Source organism: Amphiprion ocellaris, chromosome 12 (assembly GCF_022539595.1).
Source record: "Amphiprion ocellaris isolate individual 3 ecotype Okinawa chromosome 12, ASM2253959v1, whole genome shotgun sequence".
Taxonomy (NCBI): Eukaryota; Metazoa; Chordata; class Actinopteri; family Pomacentridae; genus Amphiprion; species Amphiprion ocellaris.
In genome coordinates, this window is record NC_072777.1 from 8,215,392 (window position 1) to 8,232,701 (window position 17,310).

Sequence of the window (17,310 nt, forward strand, 5' to 3'; positions counted from 1 at the left end):
GCCATGAAGAACAGTCAATGATCCTCCTGTAAGAGTGTTGTTGATGTCATTTACCGAGCAGCAGCTGTAATGTTTCATTACGTTGTTAGTCACAAATCCCACTGGAAATACAAGCACGACCACCGTTCCACATAAACCAGCAGAAGAAAGTGGAGAAATCCAGAATGCAAGTACTGTGTGTCCAACAGGGCTTCAGCTGATCATTATTTTAATTGTCAGTTGATCTACTGGTCATCATCCCAGTTAACAGATCAAGCAATAGGTCTGTAAATTTGCATCAAATCCCCACATTCAGTTTCTGGAATGAACTGAAAAATGTATATCATTTTAGCTGAAATTGCAAATTCATTTATGAAAATACAGATTTTTTTTTTTTTTTGACAATTGCGTAGTCAGTAAATCATCTGATTCCAAATTTTCCCTGCATGCAGAAAAGAATCGCTGTTTTGTAACATTTGGGATTTTGGAACCGTGAACATTTTGCTAAATTTTGTGTGAAAACCCATTAATCAGAAAATAAAATGGTTGTTGTTGAATTATTGTTATTGAACTTCTCTGTCAATGTCTTGTGGTGTGTGGAAGCCAGCGTCTACATTTTCTTTACATGTAAAACAAGTTGCTCATCAGTCAAAACTAAGAAAATTGTTGGCATCTCATAAACTACAACTCCCTCTTCTGTTTTTCTTGCAACCACATATATTAAATGTACATTAAAACCTGAACGCTTTTATGTCCTACTCCTGTTGACAAGAAGTGTGAGAAGCAGGAAATGTACAATATATGTATCAAACTTTTAAAAGACATTGTGTATTAAGTGTCAAGCCATTTTGTAGAAAATATAAAGGACTTTTTGTTGGTGATTGCAACGGTACAAGTGTCTTCTGCAGCCATTAGCCATGGTGCTGGGATGTTTCCATAAGAAAATTTGAAGTTTTAAATAGAGGAATGTAGGTGACTGCAGAAAATTGACTAATCCTGACTGCTCTGATCTTCAGAAAATGTTGAAAAATTCAATAAAATAAATAAGAAATGGGTAAATGATGGAGTTAAAGGTAGAATGAGCAGATGTTTTATCCATCTGTTGACCCTTTGTCCGCCTTCTGTTTCAGGATCTGTCCGGCTCCATCGATGACTTGCCCACCGGCACCGAAGCGGCGGTGAGTTCAGGGGCGTCGGGCTCAGGCAGCACTCAGGGCGACCAGGGGACTCCGGCCCGTTCGCCTTTCTCACCCCACGTCTCACCCCGGCTCCTCCCGCCAGCTCGCACCGGGCCCTCTCCCTCCCCCTCTCCATCGCCCGCTGGGTCCAGCAGCCAATCACGATCAGGACCATTGTCCCCCCCCACTAGTGGACCAGGTGTGACTGCAAGTCTTTTGGATAGTTAATAAATGAAATGTGGACCTACCAGCATAGTATGAACGCTCACTCTGTCCTTCTGTCTGATTTAGGCTCTCAGTTGACTCCTCAGATGTCTGGTCCTGGATCAGATGTTGGTCCTCATTCCTCCCAGTCTGCCATGACTCAGGACAGAGGTACGACTCACCAGTGTAAAGCCTTTTTCAGACATGCATTTCTTTCAGTTATTCAAACAGCTTCTGAACCGCAATCTTACAAGGTCAGACCTGGTAACATTTGACTTTGAGCAGGGAACAACAGCAGCTGAAGTTTTGTATGTTGTTTCCAGCTGCTTGTAGGAATCTTTCCTCTGAGTTTATTAAAGAACTACAGCATCAGATAGCAGCTGGATAAATATGAGCATCTCCAAAGAAAAACAGTTGCTTCCATTTACGAAAATGGAACAATAGCAGAATTTTAGCAATTGTTAATAATTTTAAATTACCTCAACGTCAAGATAGGACAGATCAGGATCTAATGGCAAGTTAAACTGTGTACTCTTATTAATGCTCATTGATGATGCTAATGTGCATCGGGTATAATGTCCTCTGTTAGCATGCTAAAGGCCAACTCGGGTTGAAGCTGTTTTTCAGGTATTTGGTCGCAACTCAAAGTGTGGACCTTATGATGAGAAGTCAGAGAATCACTCATATGATTTCAATCCATTCTGCAGGGATCATAAATACATAAAGTAAATTACTTTCTCCTTTCTTGGTTTGTGTTTCCTTCAGGTTTCCCACCCTCCATGCAGCGCAGCACCGCGGGGTCCCAGTTTGGTCCCCAGCACTCTGCACCACCCATGGCTCCTCACCCAGCCCCAGGGGGTCCCATGCACCACAGCTCCTACCAGCAGGGCAGCCACTCCTTTGGCCAGTATGGACCCCCAGGTAGGAACGGGTGCAACTAGAAAACGTTTTTTGCGTGTTTAACCTCTGCAGTGAAATAATATATACTTCCGTCTGCTGTCTCGTCTGTCTTCGCTGTGTCTCCGTCTCATGTCTTGCCTCATGCTCCTCAGGTAATTATCCTCGCCCCCCCCACTATGGCGGGGCCCCCAGTGCCAATTACAGTGGGCCCGGCCCAGGCTCTGGCCTGGCCAACAGCCTGGGGTTGAACGCCAGCAGCCCCATGCACGGTCAGGGCCCTTCCACCCCGGCAGGTCGTGGCCCTGGGCCTGGTGCTGGGGGCCGGCCTTACCACACTGGAGGCAACACCATGGCCCCCACCTCCCCCGGCATGCCGCAGCCTGCCGGGCAGGGCATGGGACCTCCAGGGCCCAACACCAGCTGCAAACCACCTGAGATTGGCCCCAACGCTGGACCAAGTGCCAACTCCTCGTCCTCGACTGCCACCCAAAGCAGGTGAGTCCTGACAGAGGCAGGTCATAGTGCTGGAGACTCCTGGAAACATCTTGAAAATACTAGGAGTTCCAAGAGGATTTAGATAGCAGTGGACACCAGCTTGTTTTAATATAAAACAAATAGCTCATTAACCCAAACGTGGCTTCAGGGTCTAGACTGTGACCAAAAAAATTGTCACATCCTGTATGCAACTGTCTTTTGGAAGTGTGTGAGTTAAAATTTCAGGCAGACAGACATCGACTGAGTCAGTGAGAAGAAACTGAACTACTTTTAATTGCAGTGGCTAACGCAGCACAGCAAAATGAATGAAATTAAATAAACATGGTCAACTGCGACATTTACGTTTAAAATGGTCCAAAATGCTCGGGACAACTTGGGTGATATTTTCATTAGAAGTCACTCTTTTCAAAGTAATTCTTGGTCCCACAGCTGCATTGATTAAATGGAAACTAGAGGCTTCTGTGTGCACAGTGTCAGCGATATGACCAAATCATGTACTGGTGGCATCATTGCTACCACTTGGAAAAGTTAGTTAGGAGCAACAAATGTCTTTTTTGTACATCAAAACTTTAGGAATTTGTGCTAAGGAAATGTAAAGATTAAACAAAATAGTAGCTTCACTGTAAAACAAAACTGTGCAAATTCAGAACTGTAAAGAAATGCCAACTATAGAAAGGGGTTCAAAATAAAGTTCTGTTTTACTCTTTTCAAAGCCCTTCATGTGCTACCATGAGTCAGTTTGTTGTATTTTCTTCCTCACAAAACATTTCCCAAAATATTTAAACTGGAATTTCTCCAAAACAGAGCAAAAGAGCGTCCGTTGGTTTGTGTTTGATGTGTTTGGAGGTTAAACTGATGAAAGTCGACTGTGTGTTGCCTCTCAACCTCCACCATCCCACCATGTTTCCAGGCCTCCCTTCGCTCGCTCGCCCGTCTACCACAACCAGTCCTGGCTCGGGGGTCGACCCGCCCTCTCTCCTACCCTTCACCCCTCCCACCCTCCTCACCCTCAGCACCATCATCCTCCTCTTCCTCACCCTCCTCACCACTCGCAACAGGGCACCAATGCTCAGCCCCAGCCCACCGTGCAGACCCCCCCTGAGCATTATGGGTAGGTTTGGTGTCAGAGCCTGGCAGATACAGAAACACTTCATCTGTCTTCTGCTGCTCTTGCGCAAATGTGGTTTATTCTTACAATAAAGCACAAAATGCGGCTATAAGCTCTACACCTGATGAAGCTGTGTGATGAGTGTTTGTCAGTGGTCTGCGTACACACAGAGGTTATGGGGTGTGTTACTAACCGAACCTCCTGTCCATTGACAGACTGCTTGGCTTCAGAAAGGCTGCTGCTGACGTCTTTTTTTTTTTTTACAGCTGGAACTAACCGTGATGTCTTATTTCCATCATGTTTTGTATTGTTTGAGCTTTCACTGGAGCTCTTAATAACATTCCATTGTGTCCTCTTCTTCTGCATCAGTTAATAGCATTACATCTATCTGCTGTTTATCTGACCAACCAAACTCTAAATAGTAACAAAAAAAAAACATATTTCACATTTTCCTTTCACCATTCTATAAAATTAGGAAAAACTCTGCACTGCATTTGAATTCATCCCTCACTAATGTCATTGTAAAGTTAGTAGCTTTCAATCACACACTCGTGTGTTTGTGCACCCTGTTGTCACGTCGACAATCATTACTGTTAGCCTGCAAACAGGAAGTCCAAACAAACACTGACGTGATAAAATTTAAATGTACTATTTGACAGACCCCAAACAACATGAGTCAACAGGACACTGTATACAGACATCCAGTGGAGGATGTTAAGCTCTGTACACATGAAAAAACCTTACATCCTACTGAAAATCAACAATTTATTTTAGGACATTTGGCCAATATGTCAATTACTGACCAAGTATTTACACTAACTTAACAGTAACTTGCAAAACAAAGTGATGCAGTGCATTTTGTAACTAAATTATATATTTCAAGTAAACATACAGGTGTAGAGGGCCTAATACAGCATGCTGGAGAGTTTCATCCAGATGACCTCGTCTGCCACTGAGCTTCTTATCTTGAAACCCTTCAGGTCTTTCTTTTTATCTGTTTCCTGCTTAGATCCTGGACGCTGATGCTTTATTCCTCACTTTCCTCTTCTGCATAACCTCCTGCATGTGAGCTGCCACCTCACCTGTTGAATGACATCTCACAGATAATCAAAACCCTTTGTTCTTGTGTGATTTCCAGGCAGGGCAGCTACCCGGGCATGACGCCGATGGGTGGAATGGGCCCTGGAGGCCCTGTAGGCCCTGGAGGCCCAGGTGGTCCCGGAGGTCCTGGAGGTCCTTTTAGCCAGCAGCCAGGCAGTAACTCTGGCAGGATGACGCCACAGGGACCCCCCTACAGTGCCCCATCATCAGGTAGGATCATAGAACATCTGTCACAAATGATTCAGACTGTGATCCAGAAGCTTTGACCACCATTTAAAAGTGAATCTGCTGCCTTTACCTTTCAGGGCCTATGATGATGTCAGCAGAAGGGATGGGTCCTCACGCAGATGTCAAGCAAAGAGTTGAGCTCAGTAAAGAGGGAGTTGGCGCTGCCACCGAACCACCCAAACCCAAGGTTTGTCATTTGGCTCTGTTAACCAGTCACAGTGACTGTTGGCTCTGCCAGTGTCTCTCAATGCCGGCTTTGCTCTCCTGGCATGTTCTAACAGATGCATGAGTGCTGAGCCTGATGCAGGGAATGCACCTTCACAGCTCTGATAATGGTTTCTAATGGCAGTGTGATGTTAGCAATTTACATGTTATAAACCACAAAATACTTCTATATTTCCCAAAGTTTGATAATGATGATAGTCAGGAAAGATAACTCCACTGAGATTTTAGATGAATATGAAGAAACATTCTTGTATACATGTGATGAGTTACATCAAAATCCATCAGTCAGCTTACTCTCTGCTTATAGAGTCCGATTTGTTGCTAAAATAATCAAACCAGACCTCTTACACATCGAAGCAAAAATAAATGTAAGAGGAATGCTAACTGGGGCAAGAAAGGGTCTTCTCAAAAGTTAAACTTAGCACTTGCAAACAAATTGTTTGTTCTTTTCACTGATCTGAACCTTCACTGTCAGGTTGGTGGTTTTGCAGCCGCTATCACTTCTCTTGTCTTTCTGTTTGCAAAAAATCAGGCTACTATCTTGTTTGTTTATTTTCAGGTGTGCCTTCCCAAAGGCTATTGAGTTTATGAGTGACTGGAGTATTTGCAGCCAGCTGTTGTCAGCCCTTTTCATCAGGTGTCTTCTCTCCTGCTCTCTGTGCTCACAAATGCTGCATTTGATTATAGCTAAATCCCAATGGAGTTCACATTTGGATATCTTTCTGTTTCTGTTGTCAGATAATAGAACGAGAACAAAATAGTGACTGAAACATGGCACATTTAGACTACATGTCAAGCAGCAGTCGCTTCCAAGCTGCTACTCTGCACCGCTAAAAACCAGATTTAAAAACCACAATGTCATCTGACAAAGTGATCGTGCTCAGAAGTTAAAGACAGCAGCTGTGCTGAGAATTCACCGTGTTTAGATGTGAAGTGATCACTCAGAGAGAAATGTAGAAGCAACAAGAGGTCTTTCTCATTTCTTTACTTAGCAAACAGTCTCTGTCCGGCACTAAACATCTGGAACACTGAACTGTCATGCAAAAACTCATTACACAATGGGAATGCACCCCTGTAAACACCCTACCCATATGAGAGGCTTGTATCTGAACTGCAAACAGGAAGTCAGGTGACACAAACGAGAAGGCAGGTGGTGCAACCACAAAGCTGACAGGAAAGGTTAAAGTCTGATCAGTGAGATTGAAAAAGAGAAAATTATAAACAAAAGGGTATAATGTCAAAGAAAATCCAATCATTTGTTTGCAAGTTATAAGCTCATCATTTCAGATGATGGTTTTTTTTTATTTCAGTGAGTTTTTTTCACTCTTCATTCTTAGTTTTGTTTGATATTTTGAAGTGTTTTATGATTATATTTACACAAACTGTCATTAAGCAGTCAGTATCGAGAAGTATTTTCCCTCAAAGATGAGAAACCAAGGCTGGATGAGCAAACTGAGGCACCAAATTCAATGTCAACTAGTTGTTTTCATTAACTGATTGTCGGAAGCTCGTGACTTTTGAGGTCCTGTTTCAAAATCTAGCTTTAATAACTTTTAATATAAATTAAAGCTTTAATATCCCATCCATACCGCACGTTCGTAATTATGCCTAAGCTGGAGGACGATAAGAGCATAGAGTTTTTGAGCCGGGGATGGCTAGCAGGTTCAAAAGAGAAAAAAATGGAGACTCTGAGAATCAGAAAGCAGCATCTGTCAGGGTTTGTAAACAAGCTGCAGAAGAAACGTGTGATTCAGATTGACATGTCAGCTTTTCAGTGCAGTCTGTTTGTTCCAGGTTCCACAAAGACACTGATTCCCTCGTGCTTTTACTGCATCTTCCTCGCTGGTTGCGCTTCATTGTAGCTGACAGTATTGATCAGTTTGTTTTCAGCAGCTCGGTGTTTGTTACACCTGTCATTATTTCATCTGGCTTTGGCTGGTTTGGAAGTGTTACAGAAAACCCAAAATAACCGGTTGCTGCCAACACGAGCCAGAGTTCCTCCAACACAGCTTCTCTTCAGGTTTTTTCTTCTCCGTCTGCTTGTTTCTTCTTGTTTTCCGTCTTGTTTCTCTCACGCTCGGCTCAGCAGCTGGAGAGTTTTGAAAGCTCCGACTTCTACTCGCTGCTCTCTTCTGACTCGCCTTTCCTCATTATCTAATAGCGAAGATTCGACCTTGATCACAGCCGGCGCAGATCTGTTTCTGGCAGTCGGGGGTTACGAGAGACGGCTCATCTCTACCTCCGCTTTGACTTGGGTTAGGTTGATGAGAAGTGGCTGCTTTGTGTCTGCAGTTTGTCGAGGAGTTACAGCAGCTCGGCTTCAAGTTTCTCCAGAGTGCGGAGACGCTGCTGCTGCTAATTTTTGCCACTTTTTGTTTTGTGCTGAAACAGTTTGCTCACAGTTTGACACTCCATAAGTTCGGCGGTTGTTTTTTTCATCTCAACTGTCAGAGAATTTCAAAATAGATGTGAGACAACAGGAAATGTAAAAACTTTAAAGACTCAGTGGGATGTTAAAATTCACAACGATTCCGCTTGTTTTCTTTGAGGCGCAGGGGAAGACCTGACTGTTTATTTGTCTTTTGATCACGATAAAATGTCACTACTAAAGTGAAGTTAAAACTCATGAATATTGATTAATATTGAAGTATTTGTTGAGTCTGTGGCAGTTCTCTTCTCTGACATTTATTTATTTATATATTTGTGTCGGATTGTGGATTATTTTTAAGCCTTTTAAGGGACATTTATTGGCTATGGTGGCCCTCAAGGACAAAAACAAACATTCAATTGGTAAAACACATTCAAAAAAGAATAGAATTGTTTCCTATCAGTGATCTGAACAAGTAACAGGCCGACTCTTGAGATGAATGGTCTTATCTGAGTGAATTCTTTCATTATTTGGCTTGACATTTTTAAAAATCTAATAAAAATAGAATAATCAGAGGCAGCATGCAATTAGACAAAAGATAAATGTTATCTAACCTGTTTTTTTGATCTGATCATTTTATTTTGTATTGATAGATTTTATATTTAATTGACGTGCTGTCACATAAAAATTTCTAAGTTATGCTTCCACTGTTGTATGAGTCTACCGTAGTTGTGAAATTCTTGATATTTCACTTTTAAAAAAACAGTTTTACAGCTTATACATGACATCCAGTGTGCAAAATACACAGTGGAATGCAAGGGATCTGTCCTTTGTGGGTTAATTCTGCTACATGATCAGCCAGAATCAACATTAGACTGTTAAACATTGTGTGTAGCTTGACAAATTTATATATAAAAATCACTTTAGTCTTAGTTGAGATTTCCTTAAAATAAAATTGTTGCAGAAAACACCGTAAGACTCCTTAAGGTTTCCTTAAAATATTCCATTAGATATTTAAGGGTGCTTCCATATCTTGGTCCTGTATTTAAGGAATCCAAAAAGACCTTTGCAGGAAAAGTAAGGAGGAAAACTTCAGTTACCTCGGAGTCTATTTTAACTGCAACAAAACTGAGTTAATGGCAATAAATGAAGAAAATGAACGTACCACTCCTCTGTTGCGGTTTCCTCTTACGGCCATTGTTTGCTGTTATCTTAAGGATCAAATTGGTTTTTCAGTGTAATGCTTGCACAGGAATCAATAAGAAAAGCATCTCCTCCTGACTGATTTGGTTTTCTTGTCTTTTGCTGTTTTTCATTATCTAAGCTCCATCTTTGTGAGGTGGTAGCAGGTGAGATGATAACAGGTATCACAAGTGCAAGCAAGCAGTCTCCATGGAAACTGTAGGATTTTATCGCTGTAGAATCTATTTCGATGCACTAAATGCCTTTAGGTTAACTAAGGAAACTCCCATAAGTAAATCCATCAGCTATAGAACAATTAAGGTGTCACACTTAAGGAGAAACTCGAGGTGTTTCGTGCAACTGTTTCCAGAGCAGCAGCAGAACTAGAGCATCCCGTGAGTCCAGCCTTTGTTGCATCTCTTTTCACTCGTTCTTGCTGTTGCTGTCTAATGAAAGGAAACAGCAGCCGGTGGTTTGTTGTTAACCAGCCGCCATCAAACATCTGCCGTCAGCTGACCTCCGCACACATTAACCTGACTGTCCATCTGCTGGATGCTAAATGCTAACGCCGCTGTCTGAAGCAGCTTTCCCTCCTGAGCTTTTCTGAATGTTGTGGTGTGAAACTTAAAACCTGAAGAAGAAAGATTTCCCTCTTCTGCCTCTGTGTGTGTGTGTGTGAATGATGTCTGTGTGTGTGTGTTTTGTATCACAGGACAGCTACAGCTCTCAGTGTGTGTCCCAGCCCCCCACCCCCTGCCCCATGTCCCCCAGCTCAGCTAGTCTGTCCTCCTGTCACGGGGAGGACAGTGATAGCATTAGCAGCCCCGCCTGGCTCAGGACTCCGACCAGCCCCGTAAGTGCCCCTAGCACAACTCTTGTTCATGTATTTTCAGGGTTCTACAGTGTTCTTGATGATCTTTGACTCTGATCCTCTGAAGTCTCTACACCGTAGAGTCCTCCTTTCTGCTGCTACTGATGAAAACCTTGTAATTCCAGATCCTGTTGCATTTATACTTTGCTCCATTAGCTTTTTGGGCCCTTTTCAGACATGGACTGCATAATGAATAGGTTAACCTGTCCAAAGCCATGTTGTTACAGTTCACACAACTCTTTGCTTCATTTAGGAATCTGTACTGTGTGCGCAAAGAGGCTGGATAAAGACCACAGAACTGGTTGATATTTAGGACTGCAACTAACCATCATTTCTTTGTCAATTAATCCATCAAAGGTACTAAACTTAGAAATTAACTTTCCTCTGAAAAAAAACAATTTGCCCACTTTAAGCTTGTTATATTTTTACTGTCTGTATGTCATTGTGTAAGTGCCCCACAATATGGAAAAGAAACCATTTTTGCATATTAAAGTGCAAAACTGTTGTGTTAAACTGGAAATCCTTGAACTCCAACATAGCAAACAAAGCAATTGCTTATAATTGAACTCAGTAGTGCATTTCAAAAAGATATCCAAATTTCTATCAAACCCTGTCAAGAAGTGAAAAAAATCAATCTATATATTGCACCAAGTCCAACGGGGATATTTTAAGAGCTCCTTATTGTGAAATTGTTCTTTGGTAGCTTCGACTTTTATGAAAATATCACTGGGGTCAATATATAATTGAGGGACTTTTGAAATTCATGGACTATATCTTGCATACATTTTTATTAAAAATAAATAAAACAAATATTGTTTTATGTTCATTATTATCATGTATTTACTAATTCTATCATTTATGGAAACAATTGCTTATTCATAAAAAAAAAAGGACTGGATATCACTAAAATGTCAACTAAATAACCGTCCGAATTTACTAATCAACCTCCTTCTAACTAGCTATATAATAACAAAGCTTATTCAAAAATAGTTTTGATTGTGTTCTTTTTATTAAGTTGAGATAATCATGACAGATATTTCTTTTTTGGCAATATATTAAATTTTATATGGAAAATGACTAATTGCATCTGTGTCCCAGAAATCAACTAAGTTACCCATGACAAAAACACCTCTCAAGGAAATGTGTTGGTTCCAAATCACATGACCTGCTCCACATGATGTCATTTCCTCCTGAAGAAAAGACTGGGAAGATGCCAAGGCTTTCTGAGTTATTTAATATAAAGTAGTGTGTGAGTCAAGTGTGGATTTATGGCATGTCAACAGGTTTACTACAATATCTTTATAAATAACTTTCAATTTCGATTTTACTCAATTGTATGTATAATATTTAGAAGAATCTTTCTCTAAAAAATGCCATGTGGTGTTTGGCTATGGGCGGCCATGTTGATTTTAGGCCTGAAAACAGAAAAAATGTCAACTATGATACCTGTCAACTATGTTACAAAAAGTCCCGCAATTATAAATTGACCCACTGACTGACACAGAGAGCAGGAGAGAAGTAAACAGATGTAAAATGCCTCTCCATCGAATAGCTATTGATGTTATTGAAACTCTGTACCATTTTTATGTCCTGTGATCATCTAAAGTATTCAAATGCTCTAAAAGCTTTGGGTCTATGAAAACTTTCACATTTAACAGACTTTGCTGTGGCCATTATTGTCTAAAATGGTAGCACTAGCTGCAGCTGACCAGTGACTGGAGCCAAAAACAACCGACGGCGTGACTCTACAATTCCGCAGTCATGCATCAGAAAAACATTTGTTACAATGAACTGAAGTAAAACAAAAACATGCAACAATTAATTGATTAATTATCCCCTATTAAATGACCCCTACCTAGATAGTCAGATGATAATTTGATCAGTTTGAGGAGTTTTAGAATTTAAAAAAATCTCGGTTTTTGGCTTATTTAATTTGAATATTTTCTGGGTTCTCTATCCCTCTGTGCCTCTAAACTGAATATTTTGGGGTTGTGAACAAAATGAGAAATTCGAGGATGTTAACTTGGACTTTGGGAAACACTGACTGACATTTTCTGACCTTTTGTAAACCAAACAGCTCATCGATTAATAAAGAAAATGATCGACAGATGAATTGACAATGAAAATAATCGTTAGTTACAGCCCTAGCCTTTGTTGATATTGTAATTCAGGTTTTTGTGCAATTAACTGAACTGCCAGTGAATCCCTTTTGAGTTGGTTGGTAGTCCAGCCATGGATATGGGGGACCTCCAGCTTTATTCAGACATTAGAGGACATTCAGTGTGGTTTTTGAGACTCTTCAGTTCTGTTGAGCTGCATAGTTGTCTTACAAAGGCAGAGCAGCTCTCTGATCTCAGACTAATTCAGAGGCATTTTATTAAATATTTTTGCCACCCTGTATCTACAACACTAACTACTCTCTGACTGTGAAATGTTCAGTATGTCGGAGAACATGTTCACACTTGAAATCGAGGGCTTGCAGATTAAACGCTGTGATGTCTCTTGTGTTAGCATCAAACCAAATTACAGTTGTCAGATTAACAGAAGAAGTGCATGTCTGAACGGGCTGTTAAAACCCTGCAGGTGATGTTGACGTCCACCTGATCATGATCTCCTGTTTTACCACTTTTCCAGAATGTGACTTTTTGGACATACAAGGTTTTCATTAGACAAAGCAACAATGTGCCTCCATCTGACATACAGGACTGTGCTAAAGTGTTGGCACTTTGTCACCAGTTCATTCAGAACACCTGCACACAGTTTTTAATCTTTTCGGCAGGAAGGTTGTTCAACATCTTGGCACACAGTTCTCCTGAGGATTCAGTCTTTCTCAGTCTTTGGTCATTTCATGTGATCCAGACTGACTCTGTGATGTTGAAATCAGGACTCGGTGGGGTTCAAATCTGCTGCAGGACTCCTTGTTCTTCTCGTAGATGAAGATTTATGACTGGATGTTTGTCCTGCAGAATGAATGAATGAGAATCTAGACATCAAAAGTGCCTGAAACTTTTGCACAGTCCCGTATATTTTTCATGTCTGAAAGCTGTTTATGTTTTGCCTTTGAATTTTAACCAATACTTTCTCATTAAGTCAGTGACTAAAAGTTTTTCTTGATTTATAAAATCCACAGTTACTGCTGGATATTAAGAGATAACTAAGGTGTACATGCAATTAGCGTTCTCAAAATCGAACCAGGAACCTTTAATTGTGAAAGGAGAGGTTTGGCGTCGCCCTCATCAGGCCTCTCTTAGAAATGTTCAGACCTCATTTTGTTTTCTCGTCTACAAAATAATTCTAAATTAAACTCATGTAAATTTTACGTTCAAAGCCACTTAGAGTTTGGATGTGATGGTTGTAGAATCTCAGCCGGAGGAGGTTGTTCTGCAGCAGAACAAACATTACTGCAAATCAGAAGAGCAGAAGATGCAGTAGATTCCATCGGTGTTCAGGCAGAAGATAAGGGAGGTTTATCTGGGTTGTATGATCCATTAGAGAAACAAAATTTGATTAACAAGGGCTCCAGCTACTAACTAATTTTGATCATTTCTCAGGTAATATTTCACTTGTTTTGTCAGAAAACAATAGATGTCAGCAATGATTCCCACAAAGGTGATGTATTCAGATTCAGCACCTAAAAACGTTCGGTTTACTGCCAGATGTGAAACACAAGCAGCCGATCATCTCATTTAAGAAGGAAGAAACTTCACCACAAATGGCTATTACTTGACACTCAGCACCGTAGCTCTAAAACCAAAGAGTCGGACATTTTGAAATGTTGTGTGAAGTCTTTAAAGTCTTGGAAATGGTTCAATTCGTCGCTGATTATGTGACTGTTTTAATGAGAAAGTCTCTCCAGCTGTGAAGGTGTCGCGCTCAGACACAGGATGAACCGTGTGGTCATTCCTCTGCTGGTGTTTTCAGTGTCGGCTGTCTGCCACAGTGCTGCCCAACCTGTAGGACGTCTGCCGGCTGTGTTTCATCTCTGATCTACTTCCACATGGTTGTCCATCTGGATTGGGCTGAAAACCAACAAGACATAAAATGTTTCCATCTTGTTCTTTAATATGCAGCTATCTTTTTTTTTTTTTTTAGCACGTAGAATTTTAAACCTTTATAATAAAACTAATATTCTAATTATGTAGATTTAACCACCTGTCTTGAGGGAATTTAACAATCAATGCTGGCAGCAGTCACACCAGTTTCTCTTGCAACACACATCGAGCATCATTTAAACAAACTTTACTGAGCTGAGTCTGAATCTCACCTTGTTGTTTCTATGAATCTTGGGATAGAGGCCCATAGAGATACAACAGACTCACATTATAAGATAATACAGACGACCTAAACAAACCGGAATAATCCCTCAAATAGTAAAGCCTTTTTAAGATAAGGAATACATAACTCTGCTGCTTCATTAAGCCGGTAAAGTGACGGCTTTGTGTTGTTAGCGATGTTACTGTTCCTTGCAGCTTTGCCCAGACAAGACTATCACAGAAAGAGTCAAGATTTGCACATTTGGTGAGACTAAGCAGTACACATGCCATTAAGCTGTCTTCTTATCTCTGAATATTTTTGTGCCAGTCAGCAAATAATCCAAAACAACTCCTCTTTGCCCTCGCTACGTCTAAATTACGTCTGTTTTAATGGTCACTTCTGAACCGTCTTCAGTACTCGGTCGTCTTGCACAGGCTTAAAAATCATTCCAAATGATTTCGTGTTGAACATGATGCAGAAATGTCACCTGAGCATATCAGACGTGAGGGCTGCAGGTCTGTAAAGGGGTTGTTTTTGCCAACTTCCAGCGGTTTAACATCTTACCTTGGTGCAGTGATGTGGAAGTAGACTGTAGGGTGACATGGCTCCTCTGTAGTGGGCCGGCGTTAAAAAGGTTGGGTAGCACTGATGTTTTGTGTCATTTTTGTCTTTGTGATGTGACAACGTGAAACTGCACAGCTGCTAAAATGCATGTGAAATTCATGAAAACTGATTTACAGACTTCAGACTTTCATGTTGGTCATTAGTGTGGAGTTGCACTTTTATGGAGCACTAAGCATTTTCCTTTAAAGTCTGTCACACTGCCAGTTTATAAAATATCTGACATGACACGGCTGCTAATCACTGATCAGTATGTTCAAGGTAAAGCAAATTGTCTTGGTTTGTTACTTGTTTATATTCTATCTTGAAAATTAAATTAAATAATATTAATTCAACATCTCTTCCTTAACCAGTAATGTTTTTTTTTTAATCAAAAGCCTCAGTTTGTAAATGTAAATGACTTTAACCTTCATAAATTGGTGTTTTATTTTATAGTAGACCGTCATTTAGACCAGGCGGAGTCAATAAATCTGATCAGTATGTCTTTCATGGTAGATGTTTTACCATCCTCTCAAAGTCTTACATTTATTCCATAAAGTTTAAGGCCAGAAAATGTTATTTCAAAGTCTGATTTTTAATTATGAAAGTGTGTGAAATGTGGATAAACACTGGATTTCAGCTCTGTTGAAATCCTTGACATGATAAAAAGTCTGAAAAAACAGCAAATTAAAGTCAGCTTTAAATATTTCGATTAGGTTTTGACAAATTCAGATATGTTTTGTGCACCTAATTGTCATCTACAGAAACATATTATTTTACACATTTAAAGAATCTCATCTAGCTCTGATTTTCAGTGTTGAGATAAGATAAGATAAGATAAGATAAAGTTCTTTATTTCTCCCCACTCCAGGGGAAATTTACATTGTTACAGCAGCTTTATTTACAATATATACAAGGGTGGCAAAATTTTTTAACAGAAAAAATAAAAATAAAGTTTAAAAGTGCAGAGATGTGCAGTGCAAGAATGAAAGTTTCCTTCAACGTATCAATTTTAAAAAGGCACACTAAATTGTAAAAAAAAAATTCTTGAGGTGTCAGTTCACCAAAATTACTAAAGAAAAGCAAATGTTCCTGTGCTAATATTTCTGCAGGCAGATGGTTTTGGTTTCTGTCTGTGATAATAGTACAGTGGCTGAACTTCACCTCTTTATTTACATTTTTTTCCTTTCAAGCTGCTTAGTGGTCCTTTAAAGTGCAACTAATCTGAAAAATCCCAGGACTAATGTGGTGGAAAATGACCATCAGCCCCTGGCCTGTGGTGGGTTTTGACGTTAGTGTAGCCAAACAAGCTCCATTCAAAGGTTCCCTCTGAGAACGTCTGTTTAATATATGTTGGCTGTGACAAGGTGATGTTTGGTTTTATTGTGCGTTCCATCTCTGCTGTGAGATCCAAACTTGAAACTGACGGTTGTCTTCGTGTCTCGGTCTCTCCAGAAGCCCAGCGTGGCCACCATGACCAACGAGAAGATCACCCGGCTGTATGAGATGGGCTCCGAGCCAGAGAGAAGGCTGTGGGTGGATCGCTACCTGTCCTTCATGGAGGAGAGGGGGACGCCCGTCCCAAACCTGCCTGCCGTCGGAAAGAAGCCGCTGGACCTCTGCAGACTGTACCTGGCTGTTCGAGAGATCGGAGGACTGGCCATGGTGAGACATCACTGACACTCCTCTTTCCATCTTCTATTTCTTTTCATCCTCTTTACTTACTTCTTCCTGCAGTGTTAATTTATGCACCTAATGTCTGTCTTGTCTAATGTAGTCAGTATGTGTCCTCATGATCTGATTACAATGTAGATTCAGCTTCAGACAAGCAGCTTAAAGATAGACTTAATATTACTTTAGTGTTTTCTGATCAGTTATTGGTGAATTTAGCCCATCAATCTGTTTTCTTCTTACTCTTTTCAGGTCAATAAGAATAAGAAGTGGAGGGAGCTGTCGTCCCTGTTGAACGTGGGGACGTCCAGCAGCTCAGCCAGCTCTCTCAAGAAGCAGTACATCCAGTACCTGTTCGCCTACGAGTGCAAGGTGGAGCGAGGGGAGGAACCTCCACCTGAAGCCATGGGGCCAGCTGGAGAAAGCAAGAAACCTCCTTCCCTCCAGGCCAAGATTCAGCCACCCTCCCCAGGTAAGAAATAACTTGTTATATTTTAACCACCAGAAGGCATTCCAGCCTGGAGGCCGGGTCTTCGCACAATAAACTGTAAGAAACCTGTGAGGTTTTGGCAAATGTTCTTCCTTCTGTTTCCAGCTGATAAAAATCCCACAAGGACTAAAATTAAAGAGAGATGACGCCTGTACTGTTGCAGTTGGACTGTGTGAAACGAGTGTTATTGATGCCAGATTGCTGCTGGAAGGGATCCCTTCTCTCTCACACACACACACACAAAAACACACACTCATCTGATTATGTAACAGAGATACTGAGTGAGCTGTCAGGCGGGGAGGAGAGTGTGAATTTAAACATCAGTGACCTCAATCTGACCTAATTTCCCACGATGCCGCTCTGTATTTCCTCACATGCACTGCAGAGTGAGCACAACTCGTGGCATTTATTATTATCCTTTTGGAAATTCCTTTTGTGTCTTCGGCTAGACACGTA

General features: G+C 40.9%; 1 protein-coding gene across 3 annotated transcripts in view; it reads left to right on the forward strand.

Annotated features, from left to right (window-relative positions):
* The window catches only part of arid1b (AT rich interactive domain 1B (SWI1-like)), a 64,066-nt gene that overhangs the window by 35,754 nt on the left and 11,002 nt on the right, over positions 1 to 17,310 (forward strand). Inside the window, exons 5-14 of one of the 3 annotated variants that reach the window (XM_023289158.3) lie at positions 1,110 to 1,356; positions 1,449 to 1,532; positions 2,127 to 2,282; positions 2,414 to 2,756; positions 3,667 to 3,867; positions 5,003 to 5,175; positions 5,271 to 5,380; positions 9,681 to 9,821; positions 16,149 to 16,358; positions 16,617 to 16,836. In XM_023289158.3, the coding sequence (XP_023144926.3) occupies positions 1,110 to 1,356; positions 1,449 to 1,532; positions 2,127 to 2,282; positions 2,414 to 2,756; positions 3,667 to 3,867; positions 5,003 to 5,175; positions 5,271 to 5,380; positions 9,681 to 9,821; positions 16,149 to 16,358; positions 16,617 to 16,836 (1,885 nt within the window). The remainder of the gene's footprint in view (positions 1 to 1,109; positions 1,357 to 1,448; positions 1,533 to 2,126; positions 2,283 to 2,413; positions 2,757 to 3,666; positions 3,868 to 5,002; positions 5,176 to 5,270; positions 5,381 to 9,680; positions 9,822 to 16,148; positions 16,359 to 16,616; positions 16,837 to 17,310) is intronic. The other 2 variants (XM_023289159.3, XM_023289160.3) reach the window with 2 other exon arrangements.